The sequence below is a fragment of the Anopheles coluzzii genome, chromosome 2 (assembly GCF_943734685.1).
Source record: "Anopheles coluzzii chromosome 2, AcolN3, whole genome shotgun sequence".
Classification (NCBI taxonomy): Eukaryota; Metazoa; Arthropoda; class Insecta; order Diptera; family Culicidae; genus Anopheles; species Anopheles coluzzii.
In genome coordinates this window covers 38,179,881-38,199,550 of record NC_064670.1, presented here as the reverse complement: position 1 = coordinate 38,199,550, position 19,670 = coordinate 38,179,881, and the positions used below count along the sequence as shown (strand labels likewise).

At 39.7% G+C, this 19,670-nt stretch overlaps 1 protein-coding gene across 15 annotated transcripts in view; it reads left to right on the top strand.

Annotated features, from left to right (window-relative positions):
* LOC120951782 (complexin) overlaps positions 1 to 19,121 on the top strand; it is a 167,251-nt gene extending 148,130 nt beyond the window's left edge. For 13 of the 15 annotated variants that reach the window (XM_040370696.2, XM_040370689.2, XM_040370697.2 and 10 more), the window contains 3 exons: positions 5,063 to 5,195; positions 6,812 to 6,838; positions 10,328 to 19,121. In XM_040370696.2, coding sequence (XP_040226630.1) covers positions 5,063 to 5,195; positions 6,812 to 6,838; positions 10,328 to 10,401 — 234 coding nt within the window. In that variant the 3' untranslated portion in view covers positions 10,402 to 19,121. The remainder of the gene's footprint in view (positions 1 to 5,062; positions 5,196 to 6,811; positions 6,839 to 10,327) is intronic. The other 2 variants (XM_040370702.2, XM_040370701.2) reach the window with 1 other exon arrangement.
* The last annotated feature ends 549 nt before the right edge of the window (positions 19,122 to 19,670 follow it).

Genomic DNA, 19,670 nt, shown 5'->3' with positions numbered 1-19,670 from the left:
TTAACACATTAATGTATCTTCTAACCATTTTTGGGGTTCTTTACAGAGAAATGAGACGCTAAATCGTACATTTTTACTGAAACCAATTACCTCAGAGAAAATGTTGCAAATGCAGCCTTTATTATATGTTCGAAAATATCACATAAATTCTCCTTTTAATCTTAGCTTTCCAGATCAACAAACTAGCTGAAGGATCTAGTGAAACATTTCACAGAACCTACAATCCAAAAGTCCTACCCATCCTTCCCAGTGGTGCACATTTGCACTTTGAAAAGATCACGCTCGAGAACGTTTATAGATTTATCTCGTTTTCTCAACACCCCCAAAGCGCACCGCCATTGTAACTTGTGCCCTATCAGGCAGACAAGTTTCGCCAACTAGAAAACTGTACAGCATACCTTGCCGTAGACCACACCGGATTGAAACCAACCGTACTCAACTTGGAAAATGCTAGCCCCCAATCCGGCTTACCGGTGTATCCTACGCTGGCGGTGGGATTAGGTCAGAAAGAAGAGCAAAATTTGCCGCCCATTTTCAATTCCGTACTGTCGGTGAGGCCGAAACAGCAACGTGCCAGCTTTTGCAGCAACGTGCAGATTGTTGTACCGTTCCGTTACCGCTTTTATTGCCTTCCGGGGACATGATGCTTCTCGTGGATTACGATAATCATTTTAAAGTTTTAGTTAGTTTGATAGTTTGCTTACAATCGCATCGCACTCGTTTTTTTCTAGGAGTTTTGATTTATATCTTCCGGCATGGCAGGAGCTTGCAGAACAAGGCCAACACGAAGTAGATGGTACTGATTTCATTGGCAAAACGGGTTACTTTTGTAGAATTTATTTTACGACTATTTTAACAAAATCGGCTTTTGATCTTTAAAATGTAAAACAACATGTCCACATAAATCCCGCTTTTGATCAAATGGTATAGAATTATAACAAGTTACAATGCTCTCATATAAGTTCGAAACTTTCATTATAGGTGGAATCGTACGAAGCAAGTGGCGCTAATTTTTGCTATCTATTCCCGTGCTCAACACGAAGCCAATTAAACGCAAACGCAATTTTCACGAGCAAAAAAGAATCATCACAATTATAGTGATTGTCGCATTATTTTTACACCGACACATTCGAATGGTGCAATTAATTAACGGCACCGACGGACAGTTCATTACCGTTAATGAATGTGCCACGCACACCTCCCGTTGTTTTCAATTACTTTGCACCGTTGTAAATCAGTGAAGTGCACTCGCTTGATTAGTGCAGAAGCGTGTGACAAAGCACACCAAAGCACATGAACTATTCGCGCCATTACAAATCAACCCCCACCACTCCAGTTAGCATCCATGATCGGCAACTAACTATCACTATGGCAACCTTTGCCGGATCAACTTAAAGGGCGGCACAGTGAACTATGTGCACGATCGAACAACTGGCACAATGCAACCGAGCGGAAATGGTGCACCCATATCATCATCATCATCCACCCTGAGAGACGGGAAGCGTTTTGAAAATTTGCATAGGAAATCCTTCCCCAAGTTTGGTACTCCCGCCTGAGGTACTCACTCACAGGTAGGCGACGGTAGCTGAATGTATGTATCCAACAGCAAAAGCTGGGCTGAGGGCGCTCAAGTGGACCTGAACGAGTGTATTTACATCTGCTGCTCTTCAGTCGAGTAGCTTCTTCAACCGGAAAATGGGCCGGAGCCGTCAAGTCCCGGATGTCTGTTCGCTAATGATTTCTGCAATCAAACCATTGTCCATTATGTTGCGCAAAAGCGCCCCGCAAGCCCTTGCAAACCTTTGAAGGATGTCTGGCTCCAGTACAAACATCACCGAGCGAGCGCTACTTTACCAGGGGTTGGATGGGCGGTATTGCATTGTGCAGATTCTGCGTTGCAAGCTGCCATTTACACATGCTGATCTTGTGTATTATTCGGTTGCTACACTGGTTCTCATTTATAACAAACCGATACGAATCTTATGTTATTTTAGAAGTGTATTTTTTTTCCTTTCTTATACTAGAAACACAGGTTGCGCTAGCTAGCAGCTTTCAGTTTCCACATGTTGTATAATTATTTTGCCCATGAACCATGGGCATGCAAATGTGAAGCAAGATTAGTTGATCATTTTGTCTTCACTTCGCCTCACATACATTTCCCCTATCCAAACACAAACAATCTGACGCACGCCGCTTAACGATGATAGCGTGTTCATTAGCATCGAAGTGGCGTGGGCTACGTTTGCTGCTACAAATTGCATCCGACAACGACCGATGGAAAGCTGTTTTCCATCCATAAAACTTGTCTGCCTTGAGTCTGGCTTGCAGAGAATCACGGATGGCGCCAGCCTCGTGCAAGCAGCATCGGTCGCTAGATGCTTCTGAAGCCTTGCTAAGCCATGCAGAGCATTCGTCCGCTATGCTGCCAACATCTCTTATCTAACAACCTACATTCACCGAGTTTGTGTGAGTGTGTGTTGTCATGTTCATCGGGCACGCGTATACGTACGGGGCTTGCTCACCGTCAGCCACGCGCGTGGCAGTCTAATTTAATTATGAAGGATGTGTAATTAAAACCATCCCCATACGGTTGAGCCACCGCCTCGACAGCCCCGGGAAGTGATACAAAAGGAAACAACTTTTGTCACCGATGCATTCGACCGCACTGGAGCTTATCAGCGAGGACCGTCAACACACGTACACCTGCATACTCGGGTTAAATGAAATGTGTGTTCCGTCGTCTGTTTTTGCGGGACCGGATTGCCAGAATGTCAACTAGCAAAAGCAAACAATGTTCAGCGATATGTTGCTTTTGTGTTTTCTTGCTGTCTCTCTGTATTAAAACATAAACCACTGCTGCAATCACACCGAGATGCTTCCATACCCTTTTTCGGATCATCCCCGGGCTCCATACACCTAGTTAAGATAATGAGTAAGCCCGGCTGGCATCATTGAATTGGACTCGGATCGGTTACAACGGCAACGGCAACCAGCCACGCATTACAACTGGGTCAATTATTTTCATCATTCTTTAGCCCTCAATTTCGATTCGCAGCACAGCGCACTGACGGTGAAATTAATCTCTACTACCGGGAAATGTGAAATGGGGTTTTAACGCCTCAAATGGTGTACGCAAGGGAATATGAATTTAAATAACACTACTGAATCTTTTGCATTCTGACTTTCGCACGCGTCAAATTGCTGTACTTCTGCGTAGTGCGATTAATTCGGTGTCTTTATCCCGCAGCTCAAATGTTAATACGCTTCGCGGGCAGCCAAATGCAGCGTCCATCAGCGTCGAGTTAAATTACAGCAACGGGAATCGGTTTATTTTTTCCCCCCACTTTTCACTGCACACTGGTGAAGTAATGGACAATTTTAATTAAACCCCTTCCAGAATTCGCCAGAGAATGCTGTTTGTTTTGCTTTGCTTTACGCATCGTCACACACACAAGCATCATCGTGATGCAGTGCTGTGTATTTTAATATAAAAGCAGAGTAAATAAATCGTAGCATCAAGTGCGTGAAACCGAATCCACACACACACACACACACACACACACACACACACACACACACACACATTCAATAATCTTTCCTCCCATTACTCACTCGTCGAATCAAAAAGCTAAAAGGGATCAAACGAGCTGTAATCAGTTGCGAACTTTTACGATTAACTCTAACCACCATCGTTGGACCACTGTGTGCGGATAAACGACAAAGTCCAGGACAAAGTTTTCCCCCATCCCACAGTTCCCCGCAAAAAAAAAACGTAAACGAGAAAGAGGGAAAGCTATCAACCCCAACAAAAAAAAACCCTATACACACGCAACCCACGATTAAACTAGTCGATTGATAGCAAATCACACAGTCTGTGGGCAACGAAAGGGCAAAAAGAATAGCGTTCAATCGTTCCTCTCTCGTTAACTTCCGTTCCGTTGCCTTGCTTGTGGCAATGGAAGTGAAGGGCGCTAGCCATCCAAAATGGTGCCAAACGGTGGAACGAATGTCGCTAATGTGCCGGCAAAAGTGCCGCACGGCACGTGATTGCGTAATGTGATCGATTTGGCCCACGACGTGCACCAAATGAGGCGGAATCCCGCAGCAGCAACTCCCAGCACTGGCACGCTAGGATCACTACTTAATCGCTTTTCGGCCACCTTTCGGCCACCGACACCGGGGAATAGCAGCGCAAGCAGTGGTGCGACATTTTGTCTCCAATCAACATCATTGCCACTTGGTTGAGCAGAAGAAAGGTTCGAATCTTTCGTTTTTTTTTTTTGTGTGCTTCAATTCACACCTGTTCCTTCCACTTAATTTCCACCTGCCAGCAGCGTTCGGTAACAAGTTAGCTTTCTGCCGGGATGCGCCATCATCCTCGATTGACTGTGGTAATGGGCCATCCGTACAATGGTTTTGCGACGCACCGTGTGAGGGGGCTGAAAATGTGCGCCTTTCCTTTTTTTTTTGTTTTGTGGAAAACATTTACCGCCATAATGAGCCATCCGTGCTCGGCTAAAAATATGGTAGCCCTGGCGTGTGCTTCCCAGCACCAGACAGAGTTTTGCACCAAATGACGTCTATTTCTCAATTTTGGGAGCACAAAGAAAAGAATAGAATGTGGATGACAGAGGGAACATTTGCCGAAACGGGGCCCCACACCACCAATGATGATAATGGTGATGACGAACCTCAAAAACGACAAAATCAGTCAAAAAGAAATCTATTCACACTACAGCACAGACCTCTAAGACACGTTACATGCCCTGTTGGGTGGGAGTGGAAAATAAAGAATGAGTCTCGGCACCTTCTTGCTTCAACCTTCCACGCGGCGAACTGACATTCGGTGGTGGTTCTACTAAGTCGCTCATAATAGCCAACAGTGCAAGGAAAACGATGCACACTGATTTACGGCAATCATCCGTAATTGACCAATTCCATGAAGTCCTGCCCAAAGCCACTTTACCGCAAACCACTTCTCCACAGCCACACATTTTGACACGTTTCACTACATCTCTTTCTTATTCTCTCTCTCTCTCTCTGTTTCTATTCTTCATTGCAGTATAACATAAAGAAAAAGGAGGAAATTGTCGAACAGGCACCCCAGGAGGAACCAAATCCACTGATGCGGAAGAAGAAAACGCCCGAAGAGCTTGCGGCCGAGGCGGAACAGGAGGATCTAGACGACTTCACGAGTAAGTATTGCGGACGTGCACGTACCCTGTTTGGTCGCTTTGCCTGCTGGAAGTAGGATGGGAATGGGTGGGAGGGAGGGGGAAAGGGAATCCAGGACGAGGAGAAACAACGAGAAATGAATCACACAGCGCACACACAAACACACATACACACAAATACCTTAAAAACAGTTGGTCCTCGGGCTTGAGAGAACATTCTTTCATACTATGCATTTGCTAACGTTGAGATGCATTTGAATGGCGGAAAAAGAATGTACAATGTACACATACAATAACGTGCTAGCTGTAGTGGGAAGTGAATGGATGACCCACACGGTGAAGCAAAACAGCACAACTCATTTACCTCAAAACGATAACGAATGACAATAGCAACGGCATCGAAATGTACTGAGTAACCTCTTATTGCGTCGTATTCGAATATTACCTTATGTATCTGTTGTATTATGTTTGTCCATTTTTTTTTTAAATAAAATTGTATACTTTTTCTTATCATTTGGAGATTGTTTCTTTCCCATTTCTTCTGTTTTCTTTTTATCATTTCTTGCTTTAATACTATTGTTTCTTTTCGCCTTCCGTTACATTCATCATCATTTTACCATTCATTTAGTGCACAGTTAGTGCAAAAGATCTCTTTACAGATAGTGCGGTGTATTAGAGTAAAACGATATGGCATTTATCTATACAATACAAAGCATATAAGTGTTGCGCACCATTATGGATGTTGTTATGATGCATCAGTATGTAACTGATAAGGATGTTAGCTTGTATGGCAAATTATTCACAATACAGTAGATTAGAAGGTCGAAATGTCTCTCGATGTTTAAATAGAAATGTGTAACAGCTATAAATCGTATTGGTAGAATCATTCACATTCACTCGATTTCTGTTACGTTTGTGCCGTATGATTTATCAGTTTCAATAATGACTTTTATTGTTTTCATACTTTTTTGGGTTTTTTTGTGTACAAACACATGATCATCGACAATCTTGAAACAACAATGATAAATCGACAATACATTCGAAGTAACACCTACAAATCAAGGAGCTGTAATCCTTCTTATGATATGAAATAACGTTTTCCACATTGACGAAAAAAAAAACATTGCAAGATGTCATACGAATAAGTACGTATGAGTAAGCACGGTATGCAGAAGAAAACTACCTTTACTCTCTTCGGGCTGAACCGTCTTAAGCCACTGTAGCGCAATCCACTGCATTTGGCTCGTGTCTCTGTCCTTCCAAGCATAACATCTTTATCTTTTCCTTTCGTCTTTCGCTAGTACTACTTACAAACCGTAGTCCTCTCAGATACTGATAACCCTGTCCCGTTGCACCCGGTAGGAGAGCTGCTCAGCGTTTCCTAGCCTCCGACCATTCCCCCACAGTGCACACATTCTGTCCGGTCCGTTTGTCACACTCACGCATAAACTGCATACACCCTCAAAAACAACCCAATCTCTTTCCTTTGCTAAAAAGAGCAACAACAACAACAACAACAAGAAAAAACAAAACGATAAGACCATTACCACCATTCCACCACACCAAATCAGTCACATCAGCTCTTCATCGAATGAACTACCCACCAAAGCAAACCATTTTGATCCCGTTTCTTGTAGATGGCGAACCGTCAACCGGTAATCGAAGTAAGTAGCAAGATATTGTGTAGTGTAACAAAAAACAAACACTTTCTGCTAACAGTCAAAGAGATGTTGTTCCATTTTTCTCTTCTACTTGCCTTCTCGTATGTTTTTGTTTGTTTGTTTTAATTTAAATTCTCCTTCGTCCAGATCCCACGTTGTTACACGTAAACGGTTCCGATGGATAAATACCATGTTACTGAACGATTCTGAACCCTTTTTAATATAAGGATAAATGTTTGTTTTTGTGTGTAGTTGTTAAAATGGCAATGCAAACATTGCGTTAAACCCATTACCCAGCTAAACGTGGCTACTAAATTCAAACCATCCTCGCCCTACTAAACACACCTCGGACGGCATCATATATAGCCGAGAGTGCGGCGCTAGATCGTGCTGCCTGTGAAAGGATCTGTACAATATACTTTCTATCGTTGTGTCGATGTTCTTATCCTTATCATGTGTTTTCCGTATTTCCTTCCTTGTAACTATGATGTCAACTATTTGTCTCGATTGCCCCTTCAACGGTACGATGTGCTATCGTTGCTAATAGCAACTATTACTAGCATTGCCCGTAATACGATCGCGATTTTCTAGCGCAACAAAGCATCGACTCTACCAGATATTCAGCCATCTGGTGGCATCTCTTTCTCTTTCATGTGTGTTGTTACGATCTAAGCGCTCTGATCTGTTTCACTCGCTGGCAGAGTCGCTGCAAATGCGACCTCTAGTGGTAAAACAGGTGGAAGATGCATTACGTTTTCCTTTAACAGTCAGACTTTCTTCTTTTGTCTTTTCGTTCCTTACTCTCGCTTCTACCTCCGTTGCACTTTCTTTCACAAATATCTCTCTTTCTCGTTCTTTTAATGTCTCGCTCTCTCTGTCTACAAACATGAGTGTACGTTTTTCCTTTTTCCTAGAACTGCTCAACTTTTATCACATGCTAGTGTTATGTGCGATGATTTATAACACGATTTCAATCTTCAAACATTTTTTTTCTCTTCAATTGTTCAGCCATAAGCTGCTCTCTGTGTACGTGTTTGATAGTTTAACTAGCTTTTTCTTACTATCCGCTTAACACTTACTCAACACACGTTTAAACTTGATTTAGTTTCAATACTCAGTTTTACTCAAACAACTGATTTAGTTGGCTCCACCTCTTACCAAAACAAATGTCACACGGGTCAGTAATTGTAACATAGCTATACTACATTAAACAAACTTTCCTACGAGCCTTGAGTCGCGCTGAATCATACACTACAAGTTTACACCTATACAAATATGTTTCCTTCTAATCTGTTCCTTTGAGCACTTCCTCTACAATAGTCTTATTCTCAAAGAAGGTGCAGCCTTGTTTTGTTTATCTTTTTTTTAATTTGGATCATAAGTTTTAGTCAATAATTAACCAGAAAAATGAAGTCTACTGAAATATGTTTCAAATTTCATTAGAATAGCTAGAGAGAACACAATTGAATTCAAAATTTCTCAACCATGTGGACGACTCTCAGATTACAATGAACATGATGAAAGAGAGAAGAGTATGCAAAATACATATCAAATGATACGTTACGCGTCCTTGGATAGAAAAATAATAGCAAATAAAATTATTCTCAAGGCAGCACTTTCTTTCGAAGCAATTTCTTCAATATCTTCCTACTTTCTTCCAAAACGTTGGTCCGTAATCTACTAATGCCATTACACCATTCTTGTCACCCTTCATCCATTCATGCGACCGTCATGCACGTTTCAACATTGTTGTTTGACACTTTGCTGTGTCTTTTCAAAGGGCAAACATCTTTCAACATTCCTCTATAACAACTATTCCTGACCGGCAAACTGTCTTTCAAAACTTCACACCTAAAATATGCATTAAACCCACTCAACTCTACCACAGCTACCTTACTCGACAACATACCTGCTGACCCCAAAGCCTTACCATGTAGATGTATAAACATTTCACTTCATAGTTCACCACAGAAAATCAATGTTAACAAACACTACAAAGCTACTACACTATTTAGTCGTCCAATGAATATACTATAATGATAAACAAGTACATTGGTTATAACACTTCATCCATAATAGGGCTGGGTCGCGTGCACTGCAACCCAATTGTGTGTGTTTGTATGTGCAACAGCCATTCGATCCTGTACTGCATTGGATGCTTTTCGAGGTGGAGATCGAAGTGAAAAACAATACCATCATATCAATCATGGCTGTCAAGTAGCACAGCGCAAGAACTGAGGGTGCGTTTGGGCTAACATGAACGCTGACATGAATGGTACGGACAGCGCCTGTCTGTTTAATTCACATCAGCTCCAAAACACAATGTAATGCAGCAGCCCTTCAGCAGGGTTGCCCACAGCTTGTTTGGTAGGCTAGCGGGTCACACCAAAACTGCAACCACTCCAGCCACTCCAACACAACGCAATCGAAACACAGCTCAAGTACCCGTTTACTACTCGAACATATGATCCTCACAAATGGTTCTCATTCCCAATGGAATGTGGGAATGATAATAGCAACAGACGTATACCACAGCTAACACTCAACATTATCGGGAGTAGCTTTTGTTTAAACAATCATAGACGAGCTATCAATAGGAGATAATGTATCAAAATAGTCAATTTGTGCTGCGGTGTGCCTGCTTTTAGGCAGTGAATCATGCAAATCGCAATTGAATAATTTCAAAAGTAATATCTTTTTGTCACGCAGAATGATTGCTTGTATTGGTGCGTTTACTTATTTAAACAAGATGTGCTCCCCGTCATACGCAAATGAAACAACGAAACATGGTCTAAACTCACAAACAATGCTCACTGTACGTTTTGTGTTACGTTTACACAATACTATACACCAGTTCAATGGTTGGCTGTATTACTGTCGCTGTTATTCTTCTTCTTTTGAGTATTAACAATTCTCTACCCTCCACCCAATCTGTCTTCCACCACTATCACTATCTCTTGTTCTCTAGTTGTTTATATGTCTGTAATCAAATATTTATCTGCAATATATATATATATATAAATAAATAAATACTTGCATATGTTACATCTAGTCTGTTGGCTGCCCGTCGCATCTGGCTAGCTTGTGTTACATACCCACCTTGCAGACAACATCTATATAAACCAAACCAAAAAAGAAAAGGTGCAAAAGACTGTACACAGACGGCTCCCAAACGTCGGGTGTGCGCCACTAATGTTTCACATTATATTACAGCGCAATGGTGCAACCGTTTTGCTAATGAGTGTATGTATTATCTTCTCTTTCTATCTCTTTCTTCGTACTACTACCATTACTTCTACTACTACTACTACTACTACTACCACTACTACTACCACCACTACCTCTGCTACTCGTCCTTCTTCAACTACTTCGCTACTACTAACTCAACAACAACACTAACAACGCACGCGCTTTTCAACAATCGAACGGCGACAACCCACCCCATCCCATCCATCGTGTGTGTGTGCTGAACGTTGATACGGTACCGCGCAGAGTTGAAAAACTCCATAGAGACGCAGGTGAACGAGATCAAGACGCAAATCGAAGGCAAATGCTCCTTGCAGTGATTGTGCAACGTGCCGCGCGTGCTCTACCAACCAAGTATTCAGTAATATTTGAAGACGACGACAACCGTCACAACAACACAACACCTACACACCATAAACACAACGCGTACAGCGTGTGAGAGCGATATAGCAATACTTCCATCCCGCCCAACACGACCACCATTTCCATTACCATTGCAATGGCGCTGCAGCGATAGTCTCCGGTGCACCACGCTGGACTGAAGAGGTAGTGATCACCGTAACGAACGCAATTATTATCCAACAAATGCGTTAGAAGACCGTAAGAGTGTGTTCAGCGAAGTCACACCAGTGTGTGTGTGTGTGTGTCCCTGCGGAACGGCGGATAGACAGCCAACGTCAGCGTGCCGCTCTTGGTCGCCAGCTTGATTCGCAATGTAAAGGGAAACTGTATGCCTACTTCAACTACCATCACGCACTGAACACCTGAACCTGCGTAACCGACGGAAGGCCAACAACCTTCCGCCTACACACACACACACAGACACACCAACAAGGAACCACTCAACCACACTGACACGAACTTCAATGTCGAGCGGACAACGGACGACGGACGGTAATGGTTGGCTTTCGGGATGGGCGCGTACATTCCACCAAGAAGTCGTTGTGAGTAGTATCCCAGTATGCAAACGGGAAGAAGAGGAAATGATAAGTAATAAAAAAAATATTCCAAAAAATTGTTAAAAATATTAGGAGCTCTTTGCGAAACAAGGACGAAAACAAGAGAGAAAAAAAACAACCCACTTAGCGAAGTAAATTTAAAAAAAAAAAACAAACAAAACAAATAAGTAAATTAGTAGTGCAGTATAAAGAAAACAAGTATTGTAATGAGTACGAAACATTAACAACACAAAAAACCAGAAAAAAGACAAACAAAAAATTAAACTTACATCAGGCAACCAATAAGCAAAAATTGTGATTAATCTCCCCCTGAACAAGAACACCTACATAAACACACACAACCACACACACACACACGAATGCTAAAGAAAACGGCAAAAGCAAGTAAACCCAGTAGCAAATAGCTACACTCTGTTCCTTTACTTCCGATACTTTGCAAATAAACAAAATCTCTTTTCATCATCCTCTTTCCCTGTTTCCTCATACATTCAACGAAAGACTTACTCAATCACACACTCACACACACACACACACACACTGTAGTATGAAACATGTAAAGGTTTTTGTTTGTAGGGAAAATTGCATTACTGCATCATGAGCATCGTATTTAGCGAAATTTGTTACGTTTAATCACTGTTTTCCGCTTTCCGCACGTTCGGAACCGAAGCGTTGTTGTTAGCCGTGTTTTATTTTTGTTGATAATTCTTGATCAAAACAAGGGACTCTCTCTCTCTCTCTCTGCAGGTCCTATGCATGTGGAGAGTTGTCTGCTTCCGATGAAGAGGAAGAAAAGAATAATCAGAAGCAGATGTGAAAACTGCATCGATCGGTTTCAGTGCGTTACGCGGTTTGGGGTTCCGGACTGATCCGGATCCGAAGTTGTGGAACGCTTTTCCATTGTTTCCGGTGTTATCGAATCTGAACACTTGCTGATGTGCGTGTGTGTGTGTGTGTGTGTTCCTGCTATCTTTTGAGTGCGCTCGCATGTATGCGTGTGTGTGTTGTGTTGTTCTATTGTCAAAAGGCATTTAAAAATACCACTCCATACACATGTGTCCCAAACTAACTTCAATGTAACTGTTCGCCCCACTCATTTTATTCTAAAAACAAAGTCTCTCTATCTCTCAATCTCTCCACACACACACACACACTTTTACTATCGGTCTGTCTTGCTGTCCTTTTAACCGTAATCACGTGGTAAATGTTTGTGATAGAGTTCCAAAGTGATAATTAACAAAAATAAATGAAGCAAAAACAGAAAAGTGCAAAACGTGTGGTAACGAAAGGCAAAGCAATGGCAGTGTACACACCATGGCAGCTTCCCTTCTCATTTGGATGCTTGCAAAAGTGTGAGTGTGTGCGCGAAAAACGCATTGAAACAATTCCTTCTATGCTGTTTAATAGGAAGAAAGGGAAAACAGAAAGGAAACAAAACTTCTCCGCCCCTCCGTCTGGCGTCGGTAGAGGGAGAATCGTTAAGCAGCATCACCTACAGGAACAGTCGATAGCTCCCTCATTATGTGTGCGTACGTGATGGTTTGCTTGCTGTGCCCGCGGACAGCACACTTCGTGTTAGTAAATGCAATGCAAAACAAAACCAACCAAAAAAAAAAAATGCATATTTTTCGCGTTACCTTTTTTGATCGTTAGCCCAGTTTATTGAAAAGCGTTAAGAATGTAATGAAAAGCAAATAAATACATAACTAAACATAATAATGAGATTGCAAACAAACATGTTTTAACTTTAGCGACATAAAAAAAAAACAAAGCATCAGAAGCAGCGGCAGCAAGTACTTAAGCACTTTATCAATGAAGTAATCATACAAAAGAGCGAGAGAAAGGAGAAAAACGAACCCATTGAAACACGCAAACACAGATACACAGACAAACACATCATCCCAAAATCATCGTTGACAAATGCAGACAATTTACTCACATTCGTGTGAACAGAAAAAGGAAAGTAAACACACACCTTCAAGAGCCACACGTTACAGCACAGACACACTCGTGTGCTCGGGGTGGATATAGCACGAACAAGGCGAGAATGAGAAAACAAAAGCATAATAAACATGTAAAACATTTAGAAGCAGAAACGTACACAACGTCATTGGCAGTAGTGAATGCAAGTGTGAAGTAAAATGTATATTTAGATTGAAGCAAATACCATAGATAAACGAAACAGAAAACACACAAACACACAAAACACGACAACAACAGCAAATAGAAGGGAGTAAAGCAAAGCAAAACCGAACGAGAAACTTTAGCATTATTGTTATATATATACAAAATTATTGCTTCAAATTCGTTAAAAGTTAAAGTACGAAATAATTAGCAAAAAATGGATGAAATCATCAACAAAAATGTAAAACCAAAGTTTCAAAGCTAGAACAGCCCCGGAAGAAAATGAAAACGATATGAACTCATCGAAAAAGAGCACCAACTGCTCTGATCTCTCAAACGCATACACACATACACGTTCACTAGAAGAAAACAAAAACCGAGTGGCGTCTGTGGAAAAAAGGTGCAAGCGGTTGGGAAGTTAAAAGTTAAAAATGTCAGAAACAGCTGGAATACACCAGGACGACGATACAATTCGTGATGGATCGTATTGATGGTGGACGTCGAAGGATCTTGTTTGCTCATACGTGTAACTGGCACGAAACAACACGAAACCCGTTGAGCTCACTAGCCACCCACCGCCATGCAGGAGGAGTAGAATATTGAAACAGGAAATCGGGTGAAAATATAGCGCTCATCATCATGCTAATGTTCGAATAAACTTCCCGTTTTTTTTCGTTTTTTTTTTCTTTGTTATGCTGAATGGTCGAAAACGAGATTGGATGCAGGGTTTTTTGTTTTGTTTTTGGTAGGATGTTAGTGTATGTTGTGTATGTTACAGGCACCTATAAAGAAGGGCACCTGTTGGGCTCTTTTTTCAATGTTCACTCATGTGTCACTATCTACTCGCCTAATGTTCTGTTTCACCTTTGTGTACCGTGTTTTGCTATTGCTGTCGTATGTCACTGTGTTTATCTGTGTTCCACCATCGTCGTGTCTGTCGTGTGTATTGCTTCTCTTTTTATACATTTTTGCTTCCTTTCTTCTCTATTCTTTCCCCCTTGATGATGATCGATCGTGGATACCGATCAATACACACAAACACACACACACACACATCCAAAACAAACAAACAAACACAAAAAAAACATCGAATTGCAGCATCTTCAAGTGCACTTCCGAAAAGAGCGATAGTAGTAAAAAAAATACCCCCGAAAGAAAGAAAAAGCTAAAGTAATGCTTAGAAGAACTTACAAATTGAAACGAGTGATAATTGCATAGCTGGAAGATGGTTATTCTCTAAGCCACTTCTCCTGTCGATCTGTCGATCAGCTCATTGTTTATTCAGTGTGTATCTGTGTGTATCTGTGAGTGTAATCTTCCCCTCCCGCACTGTGCTACAACAAATGGTTACGCAGGCGCGACTATTTTTCGATATGTGTGAAATGTTTCACAGATAGTATACATGGTCGTGAAATATTTCAACTGCTCTTTACTTCAAGATGGCGGCAAACTGCTCGCCTGCTTGGTGCTGCAATTCAAATTCAGCAATAACTTGGCTTGGCTTGGTACTTCTAAGTACGTGTGCTCTCCTTCACTGCTCTCCGTCTGCTCACGTAAGCACACTCACACACACACACACACATAAACACACACGCACTTACACTTACATACGCATACTAGCACACGTTGGTGCAATTGATGTCATGTTGATTGTTTTAGGTTTTTTGTTCGTTCATATATAGTTAAATACGATCAATGTGTAAAAGAGCAATAATATATTACAATCGATATAATCGGGTTTCCTGCGAAAGGGAAACATAATATAATGTTACGTTAAAATATGAAACAGGAAAATAGAAGTAAAAAATACATGGAATCCCATCAAACACACGGGCGCTACCAAACATGCAAACACATACACGTGCACAACAACTACAAAAAACGGTGACACATTGAAGGCACACATTGAAAGTTGAAATAACTGTAGCTCTCTTTCTATCTGGTTTATTTTTCCCCCTAAATGTTTCTGTTCATCCTGTTCCCCGCATTTCCATCCTCTTCTTCTATCTGCATCCGTCGCTTTACTTATTGATCGTCCTGTATATGTGTGTGAGTGTATGTGTGAGCGTGTGCCTGTGTATGTGCTAGTAGCGAATGTATATTATAAACAAAAACGAAACAAACATAGACGTTGCAAAAAATAAGACATGAATTAAAATGAAACGAATCTAACACGTTGCATCAACTCACTGTAACTGCTGCTTAATAAAAACGGAACAAAATAACTACAGTAAACAATTCACAAACTACATCTCTACATCAACAAAGCGTAAATGTTCACACATTTACACAGATGTTGTTCACACTACACACCGGATAAAGCAATACTTGACAAGAGCTAACACTAATAATCATAGTAAAAAGTGTACCAGCATACCTTTACAAACATTCACACCATCCGAACGCGATCAGTCTCTAAACATACGCGCCAACACACACATACACACACACACACACATCCACATACAATGAAACGCAGTCAATCGTGTGCGAAAAGCGTATTTATCTTTCTCTCTATCTCACTCTTTAAATCACATTTATCTAGCTTAAGTGGAAGAAAACCAAACAGAGGATTGAAAGAAAGAAACTAGAAGAAAAAACTAGTGGAAAAGCAATGTAGTAAAGTAAATAGAAAATGCAGTAGAAAAAAAAAACAAACAAAAAGGCACGGGAGGATGGTGAAAGTAACGGCTGAAAATAATGGCATAATATTTACTTTACATTAATCAATTGAATAAGCTACATTATTGTACATCCATTATTGGTATCTTTGGTTCTTACTTACACAAATTTTGTTTTTGGTGAAATGGTTAAGGTTATAGTTTACGTTGATTATGATTACTTAGCTACTAAGCTATTTATTATAATTCATCATTGAATTACATTTTTACGTAATCTATTACAATACCATTGGTACTATATTATATTGTTCGATATCTTATTCACTTTCAAAAGAGTCAGTTGAAAATTTTGCACCCCTTTTTGAAAAAACAGAGCTTTTGTTAGTATGATTCAAAAGAAATGCAAGTTTATAGTTTTTTCCTAACTATTTTATAGTACACGCTGCTTCAACAACCTCCCTTGAAATATAGAAGAAACAAAACTATATAAATATACATAACCATATACATATATACTACATATATGATCATGTTTAAAACCCACTACTATTAAAACAAAACACACTCACAAACACCCATCATCAGAGTACAGTAAGTACGCCAATCAGCTCATGTGTGAATGTGTCTGTGTGTGGGTGTGTAGTCATGCTTTAATCCCAGTAGGCTCCTCACTCACGCGACACTCTCACGTCTACCGCTGCATAAACAAACATAAGCACTAAACGACTAAACCATTTCAATCCTAGCATTTGCTTCCAGATTTCCTAACACAAACACACGATAGACACAGCAAAGTGAAAGCGAAGTAAAAATGTTAGACAACTAAACAAGCTGAACAAATCTTTGAGGATAAGCAGGGTTTGCAGAAATATATTGAATGCAATTGATCACCAAAATGAACCAACTAGGCAAACAAACATACAAACAAACAAACAGCGTACAGCAACAAACAACAACAACAAAAACACATTAACAACAGCAACCAGTAGAACGCATCTTCAATACAATGAACAACAATCATCAACATCACCACCACAACAACCACCAACAAGGCATTAGGCGTCGTTTGTTTATAATTGTTAAAAGAAAAGAAAAATGGTTTAATGAACAAACAAAAACAAAAGAAACAGCGTTACACATTGAAAATGAGATTAAGAAATTAAGGAATAAAAACACAGAAGAAAAAACTGTTGAAAACACTCAATGGCCTTTTACTATGTGCTTATTATTGTTGTACTTTTTTGTTTCTGCTATACTCTGCTCCGTTCGTCTCTTTTACTCGTGCTGTCATACTCTCTTTCTTTCTCTATCTTTCTCTCTGTATGTCTCTCACTCTTTCTCCCTATCTTTCTCGAAAGCTATTTATGTCAAATTTTTGGTATGACGCGAATATTGTCTAAATACACTTTACATACTATGGTCAGCAACGATCAAATTCAACCACGACACGTCAAAGCAGAAACCTCTGTTTATCGAACATGGTAAGCTTGTACTATTTTATGTTTCGTTTTATTTCAAATGGACTTTCTACAAACATATAATCCGATTGAAATAATAAGATCACAGCCACACATCAATACCAACACGTGCATGTATAACAATTTATGTTCACTTTTGTTTCTGCATATTGAATGTTAGTTGATTATTTAACTTCACTTTAAATATCATAGCCTCCGCAATGAAACAAACAAAAGGGAGAAGTAAGCAAGATGGGAATAGAAATAGTATTATCAAATTATCAAAAAGCATCTTTAGAAATTGTAGCTACAATAAAACCAAAACCCCTGCTAAAACAGTAGAAATATTTATACACCGAATGAACAAAAGTAGTGCATTGAAGAACAATTAATAAAGCAGAAAGCAAACACAAACTGCTGAACGTAGCGTGATGTCGATAGAGAAAAATATTGATAGGTAGAAAGAGAGAAGAACACTTAAGAAGAAAAAAGTATAAAAACGCAGCACAACGATGAACGAAAATGCAAAGGAAAACAATATACATGTCAATTACTGAGGAAGGAAAGCCGATGGAGAGTTAAGAGTTAATATGCCATGCTCTACCTAAAAGGGCATGCAAACCATATACAACACACATATTTAATGCATGCAAAATAGTAGAAAAAAAACGAAAAGATTCGTATTGAGAAACGAAAATATTTAAATCTAACCATTCCGGTTTCCCAAACCGTTGTTCTACAAAGGAGAAGTACATGCGAGTTGATAAAGTGTAGTGGAAAGTGTGCGTATTTTTTTCGTTTCTTACTTTGGTTGTATTTTTGTTTCATGTAGTTGTTTGACGATTCTTTGACCTTTTTGTCCACTGAATTGTTTTACAAATTTAACAACGATTTCAAAAGCAGTGTACTTTACTTCCAAATTGTTTAAGATATGTGAAGAATTCTGAATGTATGTTCTTTATTCTATATGTATGTTGTTATTCTCTCTAACAATTTCTACAATCATTTCGCTGGAGGAAAGCAACGTACAGAAACATGATGTCGCAGTAGTGACACCTTTTTTCATTATTCTTTCCTATTCACTTCCTTGTAAACTATTCTTCTATTCGTTTTCTTGTTCAACAAATACTAATGCAGTTATATTTTTAAGCAAAATACCCTTACGATTTATTGTTTCTCTCTCTCTCTCTCTATCTTTCTCTCTTGAAGCACACGGCTATCTTTACTACAGAAACATATTTACAACCACTTCACTGAACATACACTAAATGCTAATTATTGCTAACCATCTCTATCTATCGAATCGATTAGTGCTATCTCATGCTTAGAAACAGGGGCAAAAATAGACAGTCGAAAGCAAGCGGTCGAACCCCATCAACGGCCCATACACTTCGAACGTATTGTATAACCTACTTAAAAGAATGTAAACCCTATATCATACTACTTAAACGAAATGAAGCTCTAGTGTTTGAAGAAGCTGCTACCCATATACTTATACTCATCGTTGCAAATCGTAAGCAATGGCACAATAAGAAAGCAAAACAAACCCCAACAGTGCAACACTTCAGCGTAGATTTACTTCTTCTTCTCGTGTGCAAGCGTGATGTATGTAGCAGCAGTTGTGTGATTAGTTGTTCTGTTTTTACGTTAGCGAGGTTGCAAGAAGCTCATCATTTTCAAGTACGATATATCAACAAAACAGAAAAGCAAAGCAATGAAATGAAGTAAACACATACCACCAGATTGATAAATATGGTTACCGAAAGAGTTGATCAGAAGAAAAGCGAAGAAAACAGAGAACAAAACAACGCAAAATTAAACACGGAACCAGAAGAAGAAAACAAAACATGTTTAAGGAAAGAACAAAACAAAAACCCAATAACTTCATGTGTTTGTTATTATGTGTGAGTGTGTATGTGTATTAAGTGTGTCGATGTATGTCTGCTATACTGTCTTCTTCTGTTGTTCTGTACTGTGTGGGATTTTCATGTTTTTTTGTTATTTAATTTTTACTATTTGTGTTTGTTTTTTATTCATAACTGTGTCTAAATGTTGATGAATGTGATTTAGTTTCACCATCGTTGTTCTACTTGATGTTGTTTGCTGTTGTACGGTGCTATTATAATGTAAAGTTTTTGTTCTTGTTTTTTTTCTTATTCAGTCAATTCTTTTTTTGTGTTTTCATTAAAAAAAACATAATTCTGAAATTGTTAAATATTTAATTTTAATTGATGTTCGATGTCTTCTTTCGACAAATTCTGTGCATAAAGGAACTCTTTGTTATATTTGGTATATTATTTTATAAACTATGGTTGAACTCATGATATGTATGGTAAGGTAGGTAGCCTATCCGAAAGCATGTAAATGAAAATTCTTCTCTCTTTCTCTCTCTCTCTCTCTCACTCTCTTTCTCTCTCTCTCTTTCTGTCTC